Source organism: Poecilia latipinna, unplaced genomic scaffold, assembly GCF_001443285.1.
Source record: "Poecilia latipinna isolate Pla-1442-1.1 unplaced genomic scaffold, P_latipinna-1.0 Scaffold640, whole genome shotgun sequence".
NCBI lineage: Eukaryota > Metazoa > Chordata > Actinopteri > Cyprinodontiformes > Poeciliidae > Poecilia > Poecilia latipinna.
In genome coordinates, this window is record NW_015113256.1 from 95,444 (window position 1) to 113,171 (window position 17,728).

General features: G+C 41.4%; 1 protein-coding gene and 1 long non-coding RNA gene across 3 annotated transcripts in view; one reads left to right on the top strand and one right to left on the bottom strand.

Annotated features, from left to right (window-relative positions):
* The window catches only part of LOC106954240 (uncharacterized), a 17,762-nt gene extending 5,547 nt beyond the window's left edge, over positions 1-12,215 (top strand). The window contains exons 2-3 of the long non-coding RNA XR_001426323.1: positions 8,159-8,160; positions 10,491-12,215. This is a non-coding gene — a long non-coding RNA (uncharacterized LOC106954240). The remainder of the gene's footprint in view (positions 1-8,158; positions 8,161-10,490) is intronic.
* A 124-nt stretch (positions 12,216-12,339) lies between these two features.
* Positions 12,340-16,598, bottom strand: tent5c (terminal nucleotidyltransferase 5C). 2 transcript variants are annotated; one of them, XM_015043579.1, is made up of 3 exons: positions 16,490-16,598; positions 16,195-16,271; positions 12,340-13,699 (listed from the first exon to the last, which is right to left on the bottom strand). In XM_015043579.1, the coding sequence occupies exon 3, from the start codon at positions 13,675-13,677 to the stop codon at positions 12,526-12,528; it is 1,152 nt and encodes a 383-aa protein (XP_014899065.1). In that variant the 5' UTR covers positions 13,678-13,699; positions 16,195-16,271; positions 16,490-16,598; the 3' UTR covers positions 12,340-12,525. The 2 variants fall into 2 exon arrangements, with proteins under 2 accessions (XP_014899065.1, XP_014899064.1); XM_015043578.1 differs by having other exon boundaries at positions 16,190-16,271.
* Between the last annotated feature and the right edge of the window lie 1,130 nt (positions 16,599-17,728).

Below are 17,728 nucleotides of genomic sequence, written 5' to 3' on the forward strand. Positions count from 1 at the left end.
AAAAAAAAAAAAAAAAAAAAAAAAATCAATGTTCCAGCTGCAGCTGATCCAGAACGCTGCTGCTCACATTCTGACTAAAACCAGTTAGACAGAGCACATAACACCATCTACTGTCCCAACACTGGCTCCCTGTGGCTCAGAGGATAGACTTTAAAATACTGTTAGTTTATAAATCACTGAATGGCTTAGCATCACAATACATTAATGACCTGCTGGTGTTGTATCAACCTTCCAGACCTCTCAGATCTTCTGGTTCTGGTCTGTTCTGCATCCACAGAACCAGAACCAAACATGGAGAAGCAGCATTCAGCTTCTATCCACCACAAATCTGGAACAAACTTTCAGAAAACTGCAAAATCAAGGCTAAAAGTTAATTTGTTTAGGGCTGATCTTGATTCATAAAAACTGGAATATTGACTCATTCTCGCCTGAATTAAAACTTTTAATTATTTTTTGGTTATTTCTCTTCTTTCTGCCACGGTAATGTAATGCTTTTTGTTGGTTTGTTGTTTAATTGTGTTACCATGTGAAGCACTTTGTACTTCCTTGTTGCTGAGATGTGCTCTACAAATAAACTTGACCTTTTCTTTCTTCCAGGATCAATAAAGGCTACTTGTAATAAAAATCCCATAGTTTGTGGTTCTAAAGTAAAAAAAAAAAAAAAAAAACTTTAAGGGGTATAAGAACTTTTTGCTGTTCCAGTGCTGACGTGGAAATTCTCATATGAGTTTGCTTTAAATAGAAGATGAATAGCAGGCAGTACAATGTGGGCGCCCTTCCTCTGTTAACCATAAACTCCTCTGTAAACCAGTGCGCTGCTGAGTCAAAGAAAATCTCTAAAGTTGGAAATTTTAAAGTGTAACTGTACTACACTGGAAAAGCCCCACAGCTCTACGGCAGGAACATGAGTTACAGCAGAGACTCAGCAGGAGGTTCCTGTGTTCAGTCTAGAAATGACTAACGTCTCTTCCTGACCGAAACATCTGAACCTCAGTGCCACTTTGACGATTCCTCAATATAAAACCTGAACAGTGAATGAAACGGACCGACCGCCTTGAACATTTCAGCTCCATAACCTCGACTCAGGGCTGGACTTGGACAATTATTTAACTCCTTTAAAAAAATGGTTAAAACCCAGCAGCCAAAGAGTAGAAGCAGAGAGGAAGAGGAGCTGTTGCTATAGATCTGGGGCAGGTATGTGACCCCTGACCCCCCAAAACAACCCCACACCCTCCCACTCTGCCCCACTGACCATTGTCTCTACCCTCTGCTTATTTGTTTCAGTATTTTTCCAGAAATGGTTCATTGTGTGACCTGGCTCAGTGTATCAGTGTCAGTATATGGACGTGTGTTCGAAAGCATAGTAGATGGATGTGTGTGTGTGAATTTGTTTATAGTACCTTGTGGGGACCATTTTCCTGACACATACTACATTGTGGGGACCCACTGCTCCTTGTGGGGACCGAAGCCTGGTCCCCACAGGGGAGACGTTGTTTTTGGGTCAGGGGTCAGATTTAGGACTAAGGTGTGAATTGAGATTTGGTTGGGGTTAGGTTAATGGTAAGGTTTAGGCTGTAGAAATAAATCAATGGAAAGTCCCCACAAAGATAGCCACTCAAACTTGTGTGTGTGTGTGTGTGTGTGTGTGTGTGTGTGTGTGTGTGTGTGTGTGGGTGTGTGTGTGTGTGTGTGTGTGTGTGTGTGTGTGTGTGTGTGTGTGTGAGGGTGGAGGTGTGCGCTCTAGGTGTGAAACTGGGTGACGGAGACCAGTTATCACCTCTATCTGAGCTCCAGTCTCTGACTTACAGGAAATTTGAAGCGAAAGGCTGACTCCTCAGCGAGATAAAAGGATGTGATGTCACACAGCCGCGTGAGTTATTACCTTTGGTTGTTCTGAGGAACTCGAACCTTCAACTGAAACATAAAGAAAATTTAAAAAGTAAAATGTAAAACTGTCATATTAGTTGCGACTCCCTTTTTTCTTTGTAAAACTCTATAAGTACCAACACTAGTCCTTTACTCTTCATGAACTATAACACAGGAACATGTAAAGAAGCAAAGTTAAAAACACTTCATGATTTTTTTTTATTATCAGGAACAGACGCAAGTTGTTTCTTTTATTAGGAAACTATTCAATTCTCAGCTGTGTTTCATATGAAGTTGGTGCCAAGTACAAATCCTGCACTGTTTTCTTAAACCAGCATGTTTAGTGACAGATAGATTTGGAAAAATGGGTGAATAAAAGCAACTTTGGCTTCCTGATATTTGCTTAAAGTCTTGCTCTCTCTCACTCTCTTGCAGCCTGAATGAACAGTATCTTCAATGGGATGTGGAAATAGTTTCCTATGTCTTTCTTCCTCTGACTTCATTCACAAATACGTCACTCACACTGAAAATAGATAACCTTGAGTCATATCCCCTTAGAAAGAACTTCTTCACTAAAGAGTATGACTTGATTACTGACAGGAACAAGGTTCCATATTTGAGTTTCTGACCAGCTGGTTATTGCTTATGGATGAAAATCAGTCAAATCACACCCTGAATTCTCTGTCAGTTTGTAATTTATAAATTGAATCTTGTTGACGAATTAGTTATATTCTCGCCTTCAAAGACGTAAATATAAATAACATAAACATAAATAACAAACATAAATGTGAACAATTGAAAATGGCCACCTATAGAAATAGAGAAATATTTAATATGTGTGGAAACAATAACTTGCCAATAAATAACTGATTTCTGCACAACAGATTCTATATTCTGGAAATTAGACATTTTATTTTGCATCTTCTAAAATAAAACAATAGAAACTGCTCCAGAAGTCAAATATTTTGTTTTTGAATTATTAAAATACCGACCTAATTTACATGTTCATTAATTTCTTGAAGAATATAAAGTAAAATCTGGCAAATGTAGCGCTGAATAATAAATCAATAACAAACTATGTATCACGGTAGATACGTGATCAGTGTCAGCAGAAAACGCATCCAAAAAATGTTCAATAATTTCCCTAAACGCCGATTTTGAACCGCACGGCATTCTGGGGTATGTAGGCAGAGGAAAGGCTTTAGCTCGGTATTCATGTAGGCTTTAGCATAGACATAATATAATTATATTATATTATGTCTATGGGCTTTAGTACTTAAGCTACTAGAATAACTTCTCTCCGGCAGCTAAGCTAGTTGGGTGGCGTGACGTCAATCAACTCTCTCGCTCTCTGGTTGCCTAGCAACAACCTGTTGAGTAACTTACGTAGCAGCAGTTTCGCCACGATGCCTCATAACTGCTGCAAAATAAAAAATAAAACAGGGGAGTTGAATGAAAACTGAGAATAAAATAAGAAAGAACGCGTCACCGGTTTGACAGTATTTCAGTCATTTAAAACAAAAACTAATCAATATTATCAAAGTCTACTGATGTGAAACGCTTATATCGTGATGCGTTTTTCAGCCATATTGTCCAGCTGTAGGTAAATAATTTCTTTGCAAAATGCCGCTTAAATTGTGACGCTAACGCCTGTTTTCAGTGAGTTTTAAAGTAAAAAAAAAAAGAAAAAAAGTGCCGCTTCAACATGAAGAGTGCAGCGCTGCTGCCCATGGATTTGTTATATAATGAGTGCAATGTTTTTACATGTTACTCTAAGGTGTTGCAAACATGGGCTTGTCTTTCTTGTGAAACAGACCAAAGAAATTAATCACCACCATTGATTTCTCAAGTGCATAGGAAGTATCACTGTGGGAATGATTCATGATTTAACAAAACAAATTTTTAACAGGTGTAATGACACAGAAACCAAATTTAAAAATTAACTCGTTAGAAAAGTCAGAAAAACCTGACCTAATATTTGCAAGTGAGAGCATCTGACACATGAAGATGGAAATGAAAAAAGTTTTCCATTTGTCTTAACTAACGGACTTACGCCACAAACTAATTCCTCCATTATTCCTTCCTGTACTTGTTACGCATTTGTGACCCAATCACCAGTGCCAGACATGTTAAGTCATGGTCAAAATAAAAATAAATAAACAAAACATACCTTCCTTCAACTCTAGTTTTAAATCAATCAAATATTTCTGGAGGCTTTGCATTTTTCATGAACTTCTACAATTTAGCCACATCTTTTCTTAATAAGTAAGTGCACCTAAACAACAAAAATTACGTTTGTTTCGCCCGTCAGAGAAAAAATACTAATAAAAATGTGTTTTCCAGTTTAGGAAGAAATTGTACACCCTGTGACTTCTCGTCGCTAATTACAGGAACAGTTTGCGCCTGGAGCTTCTGACTTTTTGGAGGTTTGTTAAAAAAATAAATGAATAAAAATTATTTTTCCAAGATTTTGTGTCAAGATTTTATTGTGCTTCTTTTGCTTGCCATTTATTCTTTGTATTACTTAACGATGACTTGCTGTACAGCGCTTCTTCGTGATTTCATGTCTCCAAAAAGTGCTTCATAAATAAGCGTTAGTTATTTACAGTGTGTGACATCAGTCTTCATTTTCTGCTTGGAGATGCTTGATGTTTTTTTCAAGTCATCTCAGTTTTTTTTTTTGTTTTTTTTTTTACAAACAGTATCAGATTTCCCTCATACATCCTGGTCAGATCCCCCACCACAGCATGACCCTTCCCCCTCCATGTGAGCTTATTCCACTGAATTCTGATCTTAGTTTTTGCCAAACATGTCTTCTGTTCTGGTGCACATCTTCAGTTTTTGATTAGTTTTACTGGTTTTCTCAGGCAAACCTCACTGTGACGTTTGTGTTTTCATTAGAGTTTCCTCACTTCCCAGGAAAGTCGAACATGTGGTCTCTTTCTGATTCAACAGTAGAAGGAAGCTGCTGTAATTCAATCAGTTTACAGTTTTTTGGAGACTTTATATAATTTGTTTTAGACATTTGTTGCAGCTGTCCTGAGGTTGTGACAGTATGATGCAGATAAACTATGAAAAAAGTTGTGTTTGTCTGCCTTCACAAAGTGCTAACGAGAAACAACCAATCAGAGACAGGAAGTGGGCTTTTCTGCTGTCTATCAAGCTCCTGTATGCGCACTAATCCCTCCACACCCCCTGTTCTCTGCTTCACTACAGCTGGTTCCCACAACATAGCCTGCCACGAATGCTAAGGCTAGTTAGCATAGCTACCGATGACAACAGTTTTCCTGTAATGGTAAGTTGTTTCTCTGTTATTAGCACAATTGTGTACACAAGTGTGATTGACAGCGCTAAGCCCCCTCTTCTTGGCTCTGATTGGTTGCTTTTGGCACATTTCTTCATACAGCAATAATAGCTCAGGGAGGAGGAGATTGTTTTTATTCCCCACAGATTATCAGTCTCCCAATGCACTTTCACAATGGTTTTAATCATTTTTAATAATACTGCAGCTTTAATATCTTGCATTGTGCTCTCAGGTTGAGCTTGTTTGGACGGCCAGACTTGTTGGGAGTTGTTCTGAACGCCCTCCGCTTACAGACTCTAAAGAGGAAAGGTTGAGTCCAAAGTCTTTGTTCAAGTCTCTTAAATCTCTCCAGACTTAAACGTTGCTCCAGTTTTCCCTCTGAAGGCGTTTAGATCTCGACGTGGCGTTCACTGACCCTTCAGCAGTCAGAAATACGCCAATCTAATCCTCTTAGATCAGCTACTTCGGGAGCTGATCTGATGTGATACTACGATTGATTTATGGCTCCATTTTTTTTCAAACTACATTTTACAGAAAATATTGAAGTTTTTTTTTCTTTCACTTTTTAGTTTAAATTTATAGAAGGCCTTAAGCTTTTCAGCACTATTAGAAACACAAAAGCACAAAAAGCAGCTGACCATTGAATTATTTTCACAGCAGCTACAACTGCAGTAAATCATATTTTTACAAAGTTCTCAAACGCACTCCACACTTTTAAGATTTTTGTTTTGTGAAGGAAATTTATCCTTTTCTGTGTATTTGCTAGTTTTGCAGATAAAATACCCTTAAATTACACAGAAGTTTCTGATTTTCGATGAAATGTGGAGAGTAGGTCTACAAGGAGCTACAGTCGCCTTTACTTCCTCGACTGTATGGCCCGTTTATTATCTACACTTTTGTTGAATCACACTGGAAAACAAAGGCTTCTGTTGATTTATGTGGATGTTGTCATGTGTACCGTGTGGAGAGTGAGGCAACCAAAAACATTTATTTCAAATTGGGGAAAAATATCCTTCTCTGGGTTGCCAGGTAGTCAAAAACACATTAAGTGGATCTTACCACAGCGAGGATGAAATTTTATGTGCACTCATAATTTAACGATCGATAGGGAAGTTGGAGCTGGAGAATTTAGTCTTAGATTTTCCACCAACCTGAAGGACTTTTCTTATGGTGCCAGGAAAGTGTTACAAGGAAACCAGCAGTGTCCAAACTGAAAGACAACAGAAAACCTGTCATCTTGACATTAGTGATCACAGAGAAGTTTATATTGACACGAGTTTATGACCAGTAATTGTACAGCCACTTAATTTATTTTAGCAGTAAACTACTTTTGAAAATGTACAGTAAGTTACTGACAGCTAAATCAACCAGTATTTTACCGTTTCTTTTAAAGAATCTATGTTTACTGTCAGAATAAATTGTGGTATAGATAAAGTAACTATCAGTCAAGTAACTATGTTCAAATCAGTTGCTAAAGAAATGCTGCATATCTCACAAATGACTTAAAAGAAATTTCGTTTCATAATTTAACGACTTGAAATTGGGCCTCTGTCTCTTTAAGAAGCTCCTGCTCTTTCTGAAACTCCACCTTTAGGAAGTCATCACAACATGGCTCCTCTATTAAAACTTTAACAATGTTTTTACCAGTGTTGCACTGAGAAGTAGCTCCTATAATGAGCTCAGCAGATGCTCAGGTCCACCAGGTGTTTGCTAATTGCTCCGGGCTAGTCTGAAGGAGCTGAATGCAGTGGAGGGCTGCTCTGTGAGGTTAGAAATTGCAGCTCTGAGAAGGAGCTTCGTCCTCGAAGGCGGAGCTAGATCCACCCTGGCGTTTTGCACAGCTGAATGGTTGCTATGGAGATTAAAAAATTTCTCAATAATGCAAGAGAGAACCAGAGCAACACTCCAGGAAAAGTTGATTTTACACACTACTGCCCCTTTAAGGTGCAAAGCATCTTTTATTGACGGTCTTTGCACAATGTCCCTGTCTTAAATAAACTAATAAACTAAAACTGGAAGAACAACGCCAGCATGTTTTCACCGTCAAGGTGAACATCGGTGAGCCAGACCCAGGTGTTGTTTCGCAAGAGAGATGACGACTAGCGAATGCTAGTGTTTTCAGAGGTCTGCTCCTGCTGGAGGGAAGCTGAGTGTGACGCATTCCAGGGATTCAACCTGAACTCACAATTACTCGCAGTTCCTCTAAACCACGAACTTCACAAAAGAGGAACCTTTTGGTTGACTGGTGATAAAAAGACATTTGATCTTTGAAGGTTCGCTCATGTAAAACCACACTGAAACCACAGCAGAGCGAGACAGAGAGAGGAGGAGGAGGAGGTGAGTCAGGGTTGGGTAGAACAGAATTAAACATTACAAGGGTTTTATGAAGCATTTGTATGAGAAGGAAGACAGAATGGAAAAAACAGACTCCAGAGACCAGATTACTTCATCACCAAAGTGAACGCTATGACTCACTGCCCTCAGATAAGTCACAGAACAGCAAACGGGGAGCAGAAAGTGAGTTCAGTGGACCGCAGCAGAAAGTGAGGATGAGGATGAACTCTTTATTAGTCGCACTTTAATGATCCGGCTGGTTTGGTTTTAAAGTGGACCGTAAATCCCGGAGAAACAAAAAGGAAGAAACGAACCTGCAGACAGCATTGCAAAGGCAAAGGCAAAGGCAAAGCTTCCTTCGCGTGTTTACATTGTGGGGAGCCGAAAGTACACCTCAAACATCTTGAGAGAAAAGCAACATTCAACTTATTACCCAATAAAAAAGTCTGGAAGGGGGCCTCGGCCCTTTCGGTTCTTGAGTACTGCGGAGCCAATGGAGCTCCCCGCTAACCGCTTCTGCGGCGATGCAGACGGAAAACATCTCTGGTTTGGGTTCCCGTCAGGAGGCCGAGGAGAAGTCAGGACTCCGGCCAAGGCGGGAGACGCTGGAACTGGGATAAACAACGGCAGATTAACACCGTGAGGAGGGACGAGTGGTGATGAGCAGCTGGGATAACGTGGAACGAGGTCGCTCAGATTCCCTGGCTTAGCTAATCACCAAGTCGACCTTAGGAAGATGAACTATTCCCATGAAGAAAGATGAGTGCTGAAACAACGTGAAGTGATTAGCTAAAGGCTCACTCTTCAGGTTAACACTAAGCAAAAAGTAGATTATTCAAATGTACGCCTAGTACACTTATACTAAAACTATATTTGATACAGAGGTGCAGAATGTAACATTTATAAGAGACACATACAGAAAACCTGATTTTTTACATATTTGTTAAAACCGTCACCACGTGGTGACGGTCTGGTTGTGAAAAGATCGATCTCCTCCACCTCTTCCCTGAGGCTATGCTAGCTGCAGCGTAGCAGAAAACAAAGGGGAAGAGAGACTATTCTAATGTGTTCAGTATGGTTTATTATTGAAATTCAACTGACCAGGAAGTGTGATTTTTAACATTAAATTGGGACATTTAAAAAAAAATCGTATCAACGGAAAATGTGGAGTTGCGGTTTCCATTGGTATTTGACAATCTTTAAACATCAGACTCAAGTCAGGACATTTGTATATCAACTGTCTGATCTTTGGCGATTAGCTAAAAAGTAATGTTTGTAAATTACAGGATCAAAATGTGAGGACAGACGAGCTTTACTTTATAAAGCGTCTGGATAATCTTCCTAAAATGATCACTTCTGCTCATTTCACCAGAAGTGATTCCCCCCTCCCAAAAAATGGCTTAGGCACCGTTATTTTAGGAAGGTGACGATGTCAGTCACCTTGAACATCCTGCTCTGATTTTGGTGAAAGAAACCTTAGATCAAGAATCAGATTTAGAGATTTCAGAATATTTGTCAAATATTGACCCGTTTTCCTTTATAAACAAACTTAACAGTTTCAAAAAAATCCAATTTTATGTTGAATTTAATTTATTAATTCTTCAAAAAAAAAAAAGTCAACCTGTTATAGTCTATAGGACTTCAGTTTTGTAAAAGTCTGGTGAAAAAACAAAACAAAAAAAACACCAAGAAGTAATGCATTTAAAAATCTTTTTATTCATAATTTCTTCTTCAAAACACACTTTTCTGGTGTACATTTACGTTTTCCGTTCAAAAAAAAAAGGAAAACTCAAGTGAGGTAAAAGTGCTGAAAAAAGAAATAGTACCATCGTAACCATCAGTCATCGTCTCCATCACAGAGCTGACAGAAATGCTGGTCTGCATTTACTATTTCAAAGAGAGAGAGAAAAAAAAGTGCGACAAATTTCATGTTTTTCCTCACTTTTTATATTTTTTTTAATTCACCACACCCATCCCTTCATACACACATGCTGACGTGCGCTCACACACACACACTTCCACGCATTTAGGTAAACACAGATCTGCCGGGGGGGGGGGAAGGGGGGGAAAATTATTCACAACTCTTTACAAAGAAACTGTAGGAGAGCGTAGATCCTCCCATCACATTCTTGAGACTTTCACTTCAGACAAGCAGAATCACTAAATATCTACACTGTAGAGCACTGTACGCTCCCCGCCCCCGAAAACACAATAATACATCTACAGGTGTCGAATGAAAAACACTCTGTACTGATAAACAATGGCCCAAACAAAGGGAGGGGAGTGACACTGAAGTGACAAGCTTACAGCAGAAAGGTGGGAGCCAAAAAATTTACACCAAAAAAAAAAAAAAAAGCAACCTATACACCTCATTCTGTTTAATTCTCCTGCAGAGTCCTTCACAAAGAGTTTCTACATCCAGATGCGTCACCAGCCCCCTTTAAGGAAGGGGCGCAAGACCCGACTGCTACGGGGGGAAAGCTTTCGCCGACGCCAACCGTAAACACAAGAAAGCAGACCGGCAACGAACCCCACCCCCCCAAAAAAAGCACAAGACTGACATTCTAGGCTGTGTTCACCCTCAACTCAAAAATGCAAAAATTTAATTTCATGCATTTTCTTTGACTTCGCTTAAAAACGAGCGTTAACGAGCGACGCCAACAAAGGCCTGGCGCTCATCGGCGAGCAGGAGTCGGGCCGAACAATTATTCACAGAATATACGCAGACAGCGGAGAGATTTCAGGCTGCTGTTCGCACCCCCAAGTTAAAGGTCTGTTATATGGGAAGGGAAGTAGTTTTAGTGATAAAAAGCACAGACTGTCCTCGGAGTAATGTCAAAGTTAAATCTGGGGTCTCCCACTGCATCACCGTTTAAATGCTGAGGGAAGAGAACTGCCACAGTTGAGGAAAGCTATGGACAAGAGTTAAAAGAAAGGGTGAGAAACATAAAAAAATTAGTCACGATTTTAATCCAGAGACCGTCAGCAGCCATTAGCTACTCTCCATGCCTCACAGGTGGCTGGGTGTGAAGTACAAGGTCTCTGCACAACACGTCAGGCAGTTTGAGATCAGGAAACCAAACTAAGTGTTGGCTCATCAGGAGGCGCTCTGATGGAAGACTGACAGCTAAACAGAGATATAAAATATGAAACATTTCCTCTGTGAATGGAACAAACTAGATTTCTTGGCGCGTCTGAGGCTGAAGCGCAGCGCGGACCGTAAAACCAAACGACTGAAAGGCCCGGCAGGAACGGCTATACAGGCGGGCTCGAGACCAAACAGAAAATCAATTATTCTCGCCACAAAACTGGACAAAAACGTATGAAGTTACCCATAAAAGAAAAATGGCAACAACAGTTCTACGATAATTTTGTTGAGTTTTAAGAAACAAAATACACTCCTGCCTCCTGATTAGCATTAAAACCCCTTTAAAAATATTCAGCTCTCCAAAAAACAAAAACAAAAAACATGTGACAGGCACTTGATTGTTTCAGTTGCTGGTTGTGAAGCTGCCTTTGGTCCAGAGCTGACAGCAGGGAACATAATGATGATAATAAATAAACAGGAGCCGGCCTCCACGCGACCTGCAGGCGAGAGGCCGGTCGTCCTCCGCTACGCGAGCCTGATAAGGTTATCTGCCTCCGCCACCAGGCGCAGAGACGAGCGGCAGCAGGAATCTGACTTCCAAGACACCGCGTGGATGTGGGCGTAGCCGCTGACGCGAGTCCGACTATCATCTGCTCTGTGGCGATATCGGGAAGAGACGGCACGCTGCAGCACTCGGCTTCCAGCGTTAACAGCTAATAATAGGGGTCACTGGAAATAGAAGTGTGGAGGTTTGCAGCCGGTGAGGAGGGCTGCCTGTCGCCTTCACATTCATCAATACTCAAGTCTGAGAGGGGGAGACGTTCCGTCTGTCCTCCCATGACCACAAAAGGGGGTTCAAACGCAGCGTGCACCTGCCGGACAGGAAGTGACTCAGCACAGACGCATGTAAGGCCGAGCCGGTCCCCAGGAGGGCTCGGAGGATAATAATAGCTGGAGTCGAGCTGTGCGTCAGAGGAGGATCCCGTTTCAGGGAGCCTGCGAGGGACAAGCCCTGCGGGGCCCCACCGTGTGCGGCGCCTTTTAAGGGAAGAGCTGCCGGTCGGCGGGCCCGTCACGCCGCTCCCCTGCTACGGGTCACCATCCGACCAGAACAGACTGCAGGTCACTCGCAACTTCTTCTGAAAGCAACTTAAAAACAGAGGCAAAGAAACGATGAAAAACAACGAGACATTTCCACTCCAAGCCGGGCTCAACTGGGAAAACTGAACCCCGTGATTCTGGGCCTGAAGTTCACAGTGGAAAATCTTAATACATAATAAAGTTTTGCATTGTGTACAAATATCAGGCACTGCTGGCATGTATAGGGCTGGCACATTGTCAAAGATGAAAACAAACCGCTGACTAATCCTTACTTCCTGTCTTTTAGCAAGCGCATCCCAAATCCTCCCCAATGTAATTTTGCTTCATTTTTTTCAGCCTTTTTCTGATTTTTTTTTTTTTTTTAAACAAACAAGAAGGAACCCAAACTGAAGGCTACAGCATTTACATTTTCCCTTTTCTTCTAACAGTCCATACTCAAAACTCTGGAGTAAACCTGATACCTCTAGGTTAAGGCACAAACACATCTCCATTAAGATTAAAGGCATATACCAAGTCAAAAAAGAAAAGAAAAAAAAAAAACACTTAAAAATGTTAAACACCTCTGCAGAAAAGGAATGGGAAAGAATAAAAAAAAAAGAAAACACCAAAAGAAAAAAAAAGCAAAACATTTGTCCACTGAAAAATGTGCCTTAAGAGAAACATAGCATTTATTGCCACTGGGTAATTTTTTTCAGACATTTTTCCCCCTTTTAATTTTTTTTTATATCTTTTTATGCCAAATCAATTCCTTCTCCTCCTCTGTTGAAAAGCAGCATCCGCAGCCAAAACAAGCCTTCCCGGGTCGCCCTGCCGGAACCCTGTTTCCGTTTGGTCAGTTACACGGCAGCCATGTTGGAATGTTCTGGTTCGCCACATAGTAGTTGCTGAAGTTGTGGTCTCTGATGTAGGGCGCCGGCTGGTAGTAGCAGGTGACGCAGGATGCGTCCGGGATGGCGCTCTGCTCCGCCAGGACCCGGAAGGCCATCAGCGACAGCAGGTGCAGCGTCTGCCGCCGCTCGTGGCCCATCAGGCACACGGTGCTCTCGTTCACCACCTTGCGGAGGATCTGCAGGTAGTCGTACTTGCTCTTCTCCTCGCCGATGAAGTGGCTCATCAGGTAGGCCTCCACCTTGCGCTGCTGCTCTCCGATGTCGGGAAAGTCTATGAAGAAGCGGGAGCACATGTAGCGCTCCAGGGCCTTGAACTCCTCCTGATTGGCCGGCCGGAAGTCGCGCACCAGCAGGTTGCAGTACTTGAGCAGGCCGCCGCCGCGGATCTCCTCGGGCCGCTTGGTGGCGATGAGCTTGTTGCGCAGGTGGCCGAGCGCGGCGTTGAAGTCTCCGTACACGCTCTCGCCTCGGACGGCCGGGTGGAATTGCTCGGACATGGCCGCCGCCGGCTGCTCGTAGTGGGACAGGACAGAGTCCAGCACGATCTGAAACGAGTCCACGCTGAACTCAAACTGCCGGCGTATCGAGTCGACAAACTTCAGCTCCACGTTGCGGCCGTTGTTGTTGGACAGCGAGATGAGGCTCCAGCGGTCCTGCTCTGTGTTGACCTTCACCAGCTTCTGGACGTAGGCCTCCTTCAGCGTCATGGGGGTGATCTTCTCCTTGTTGACGCCCTCGGGCAGGAAGTCCAGCAGAATCCCCAGCACCACGTCTTTGACCAGCCGGAACTCGGCCTCGGTGGGCAGGTCCACCCGGAAGATGAAGTCCAGGTCCTTGTAGCTCCAGCCGATGTCCTGGACCAGCACGTGGCTGGCCGTGGAGCCGTTGAGCCGGATGTCTTTGACCCGGATGCCGCTCAGCTCCAGGTGGGAACGCACGCGCGCCACGATGTCCTTCAGCTGCACCTCCAGGGTGGGGAAGTTCCCCCGGCCGTGGACCGGGACCACCTCTGTGAGAACGTCGTTCAGCCGGCTCACCTGCTCCCAGGTGAGGTCGCTGACGGAGCTGCAGCTGGATTCTTCCTTGTTCTCCATCCTCACGCAAGCTTCAAATTTACTGAGGTGGAGAAACAAGCGACTGTTAGCAGGAGGGTCAAAGAGGTCAATCAGAGCAAGCAACACGAAACGTACGAGCTGGATTCAAACCCAAAAACCAGACCCAATCAGCTGATCTAAAGTAAACAGGCAAAATTAACTTTTAGTTTTATGCCTTCAGTTTCTCAACTACATCCCAGGTGCAAGTTGATAATAAAGGATTATTAGAAATCTTATACTTTGACACTTGCAGCCTGTCATTTGTACTTTGTGGCCACATTTTATTTTATTTTGAAGGAGGAGTATGTAGATCACACTCCATGTTGCTGGTTGTTGTGTTTACAGTGGGTGGGACTTAACATTTTAATGGAGTTACTATAGGGTCTAATTAATCAATAATATTTTAATTGAAAACTAAGAGAATAAGCAACATTTTAAATTCAAAAGCCAGTTTTACTGCTAAATTATTGAACAGACAGACGTATAAGAACAACAAGTGTACATGTTTTTAATCTGTTTTTTAGGTCATTGAACCATCAGATTGGTGCAAAGTACTACTACACCCATTCAGTTTTCAAGTATTTCAGGAAGTACTGCTCACTCATGGAACTGCTTAATAAATGTGGACTGTGAGCGCCGACATCAGCGTTGGGGACGTCTGTGCTGCCACATCAAGTTTAGCATTGAGATGCTAGTTCAGCATGAATAGCTGCGCTGATAGGATAACTCCTGTAGCACAACAATAGTCTTTTCCAGCGTCCAATCAGATTGTTTTTTGAAACAAAAATTAACCCCCGGAGGGCCAAGAGAAGCAGCTTTGTCACTTGTGCATCAGATTTACAGACGTACCGGAAACACGCTGCTTACATACAAGGGTCCAGGCCTGAACCTTTGTATGTATTAAAAAAAAAAAAAAAAAAAAAAAAAAAAAGCAATTAATTTAGTTAAAAATCGATGTAATTATTCCAAAATGAATGTGCTAAAGTCTTAGTTCTTAGTTTAAGGCACTTAATGAAGCGGGAGAAAAAGAAAGATAATCTGCTGATTACAGAACAGAATAATTGTTGCATCTCTGGCTTCCATCTTCATAAATATTCCACTTTTTTCTTTTTCCATATAAAAAGAAAAAAAGGCCAACAGTGAAGACTCCTGCTACCTAAAAGTTCAAACTTTAATGAATTATTGGAAAAAATAAATAGAATTGAGCATTTCATCATACTTATATTAACCCTTTTATCTCTTTAATCAGTTTATCCATTTATCACTTTTTTCATCATTTTAGAATGTCATATAAAATGTCACATCTAAAATGTCTAAAGGTTGAATTTGCTCGTTTTTAAATCTTGTTCTGCAGCTGTCTAACCCAGGACACTCTTTCAAATGAGATTTTTAATATCATGAGCTTTTTTCCTCATGATATTAAAAATAAAAAGTTGAAAAGAAAGCTGCACATTCATACAACCTCAGTAAAACGCCTATCAGCACATGATCAGACCATGTTTTATTGGTAGAGCGGAGCAGATCAGCTGTAAATGCAGCCTGGTAACGTAAAGTTGATTTTTGGATGTAGCACATAATGAAGCTCTGTATGAGTCAGATGTCAACAGTTTGATGACATCTGACTGCGAGGTTTACCGTGTGGTTCATTCGCCATGAACTGCTGCCCAGGGAAGGATTCAATGTTACGCCGACAGATGGTTGACATTACATTAAAACATGAAGGCTTCTGGAAGATGTCACGACAGTTTACTGGAGTGTATGCCTCAACTGCGCAGCGCCGTTTCACAGCTAATCAGAAACTAAACACCCAGTTTAAAAACACACCGACTTCAAAAAACGAACAACTCTACCAGTTTCGCAAGTTAGCCTTAGCTGAGGTCGAAAGTTGTATAACAAAACCCAGTCCGCACGAGCGGAGCTGAATGTGAGAACGACACGAGCAGCTCGCGCTCGCGGACACACAGAACAGAGCTCGTGAGCCTTCTAGAAAAGTTCACCGCGCGAGCCTGGCTTTCATTCCAGAACGGCTGAGAGACAAACACGAGCTGCCATCAAACCATCCGCTAAACGACCCCGACGGGCTCCGTGGAGCCGCTGCGAGTAAATTCATCTCTACAGACGTTCACAGACCAACTTTAATACGTGGTGACTCAATAATGTCACGAGAAAACGCGCTTTTAATCAATTAAACCTGCTTGAGCACGACATACGCTAAAAGTATCAACGCAGACACCTTACTTTGAAGGTAGCATTGATATCAAAGTTGCTAATTATAAACTCAACTCCAGCCATATGGCAACGAGTCTGAAGCTGTTTAGCAAGTTAAGAGTTTGGAGCAAACCAGAGAGGGATTCTTATGTTAAAAATATCCAAACGGTGTCACATTTTATTGTCAGGGAATTGTTAAAGTAACCACACAAATTTACATACAGCATTTTTTGGAGGGGATATAAAGTTAGCACAGTTTCGCCTGAATAAATAAATAAAAATAATAAGAAAAAGCAGTACATACGTTACCAAGAGAGTGCAGTGGAAGCATTCAAAGTCCGAAAAAGATGTTGAATTCACCCACACGCCTCCACATAATCCACTATCTGAAAGAGAGGAACACGGTGAGCTTGCAAGTCAGCGTTTGAACCACAACCTCTCTGCACAAGACACGCCTATTTTATAAAGCCGAAGTACTACTCGTTGAAATAAATGCGCCGTAGTACGACACAGTCCCTCTTCCCAACCCGGCCGCCATTTGGTAACGCCAAACAAAGCTATGAACCACACAGCGGCGAATAATTTGTGTAATTAGTATAATTACCTAATAATCCAAACACTTATCTTCGACAAGTCATATCAGATGTTTGAGTTGAACTGTTCCATTATACCAATGCGCCAAACAAAGCCTTTGATTGGTCAAGGATGTTTTTTGCGTTGCCAAGTTACCAGAAGCGTCCACAGGCAGCCGGGGTTTGTGACGTCTACTGTCACGTGGTGCAAGTTAAAGAGCAGCTGTGCGGCTCGGGCAAATTACTTTTATGAGACTTTGCTTTTATTAGTTTGTTTCTTTTTCGCGCTTTAACTCTATTGCGTTATTAGCTGCTTGTTAATCATAGATATTTTGCTGCTAAAAGTACAAGTTCTTTCATTATTCAGCTAAATATTTAAACTTGATTGAAGGCTCTTTTTTATTTTAATTTCCCTTTGGGGTCAATAAAGTTTTTCAGATTTAATTTTACATATATTGAGCCATATTCATAAATCTATTCATAGCTATTTAGTTGTCTTAAACCCAGTATGTGTATATCAGGGGTGGTTTTGATATGGTTCATATGGGCGGTTGCCCAGGGCAGCATTAGAAAGGGAAGTGCATCAACACCAGATAACTACAAATTAAACTTATCTGTCAGATGTTCCTTAAACAAGTTTTCTATTGCTTTTATGCACTTCTGATATTGAAATGCTTCTAGCAAATGTATTTGAAATGAAATTTCCAGCTTATTATGTCACCCATATTTTCACCAAGGAACTTGTTTTCATACACTTTTTTAGTTTTCACATAACTCAACTGTATCTCTATCATTCTTTTTCTGTTACTATACACCATGAATTCAGTTTAGATGTTAATTTGACACCATCAAACTGCATTTCTGAATTTACGTGTAACGTAAGTCTCTTCCTGAGCAGAAAATAAGCGCTATATGCAAACCTATGCTGTATTATGTAACAATCAAATATATTCTTGAAGGATTAATTTTTTTATTTCACTGCAAACAAATTAATTTGCAGAATTTTTCCAGACAAATAATGATAGCATGCTTCATTTTTACTATTGAACAGAGGACTGTCCAGGAGATTCTGCTGATGGCCCTGAAAAAGCTTTTTCTGACACACGGGAAACAACAGACCCAGAAACCTGGTTGTGGGGGAAACTCTTCACATTCTAAGGAAGACAGGTTGTTTCATTCGGTCACTTCCTCAGAACACACATCCAAAAAAAAAAAAAAAAAAAAAACAAACAAAAAAAAATCCATTGGGTTTCCTTTTTGAACAAAAATGG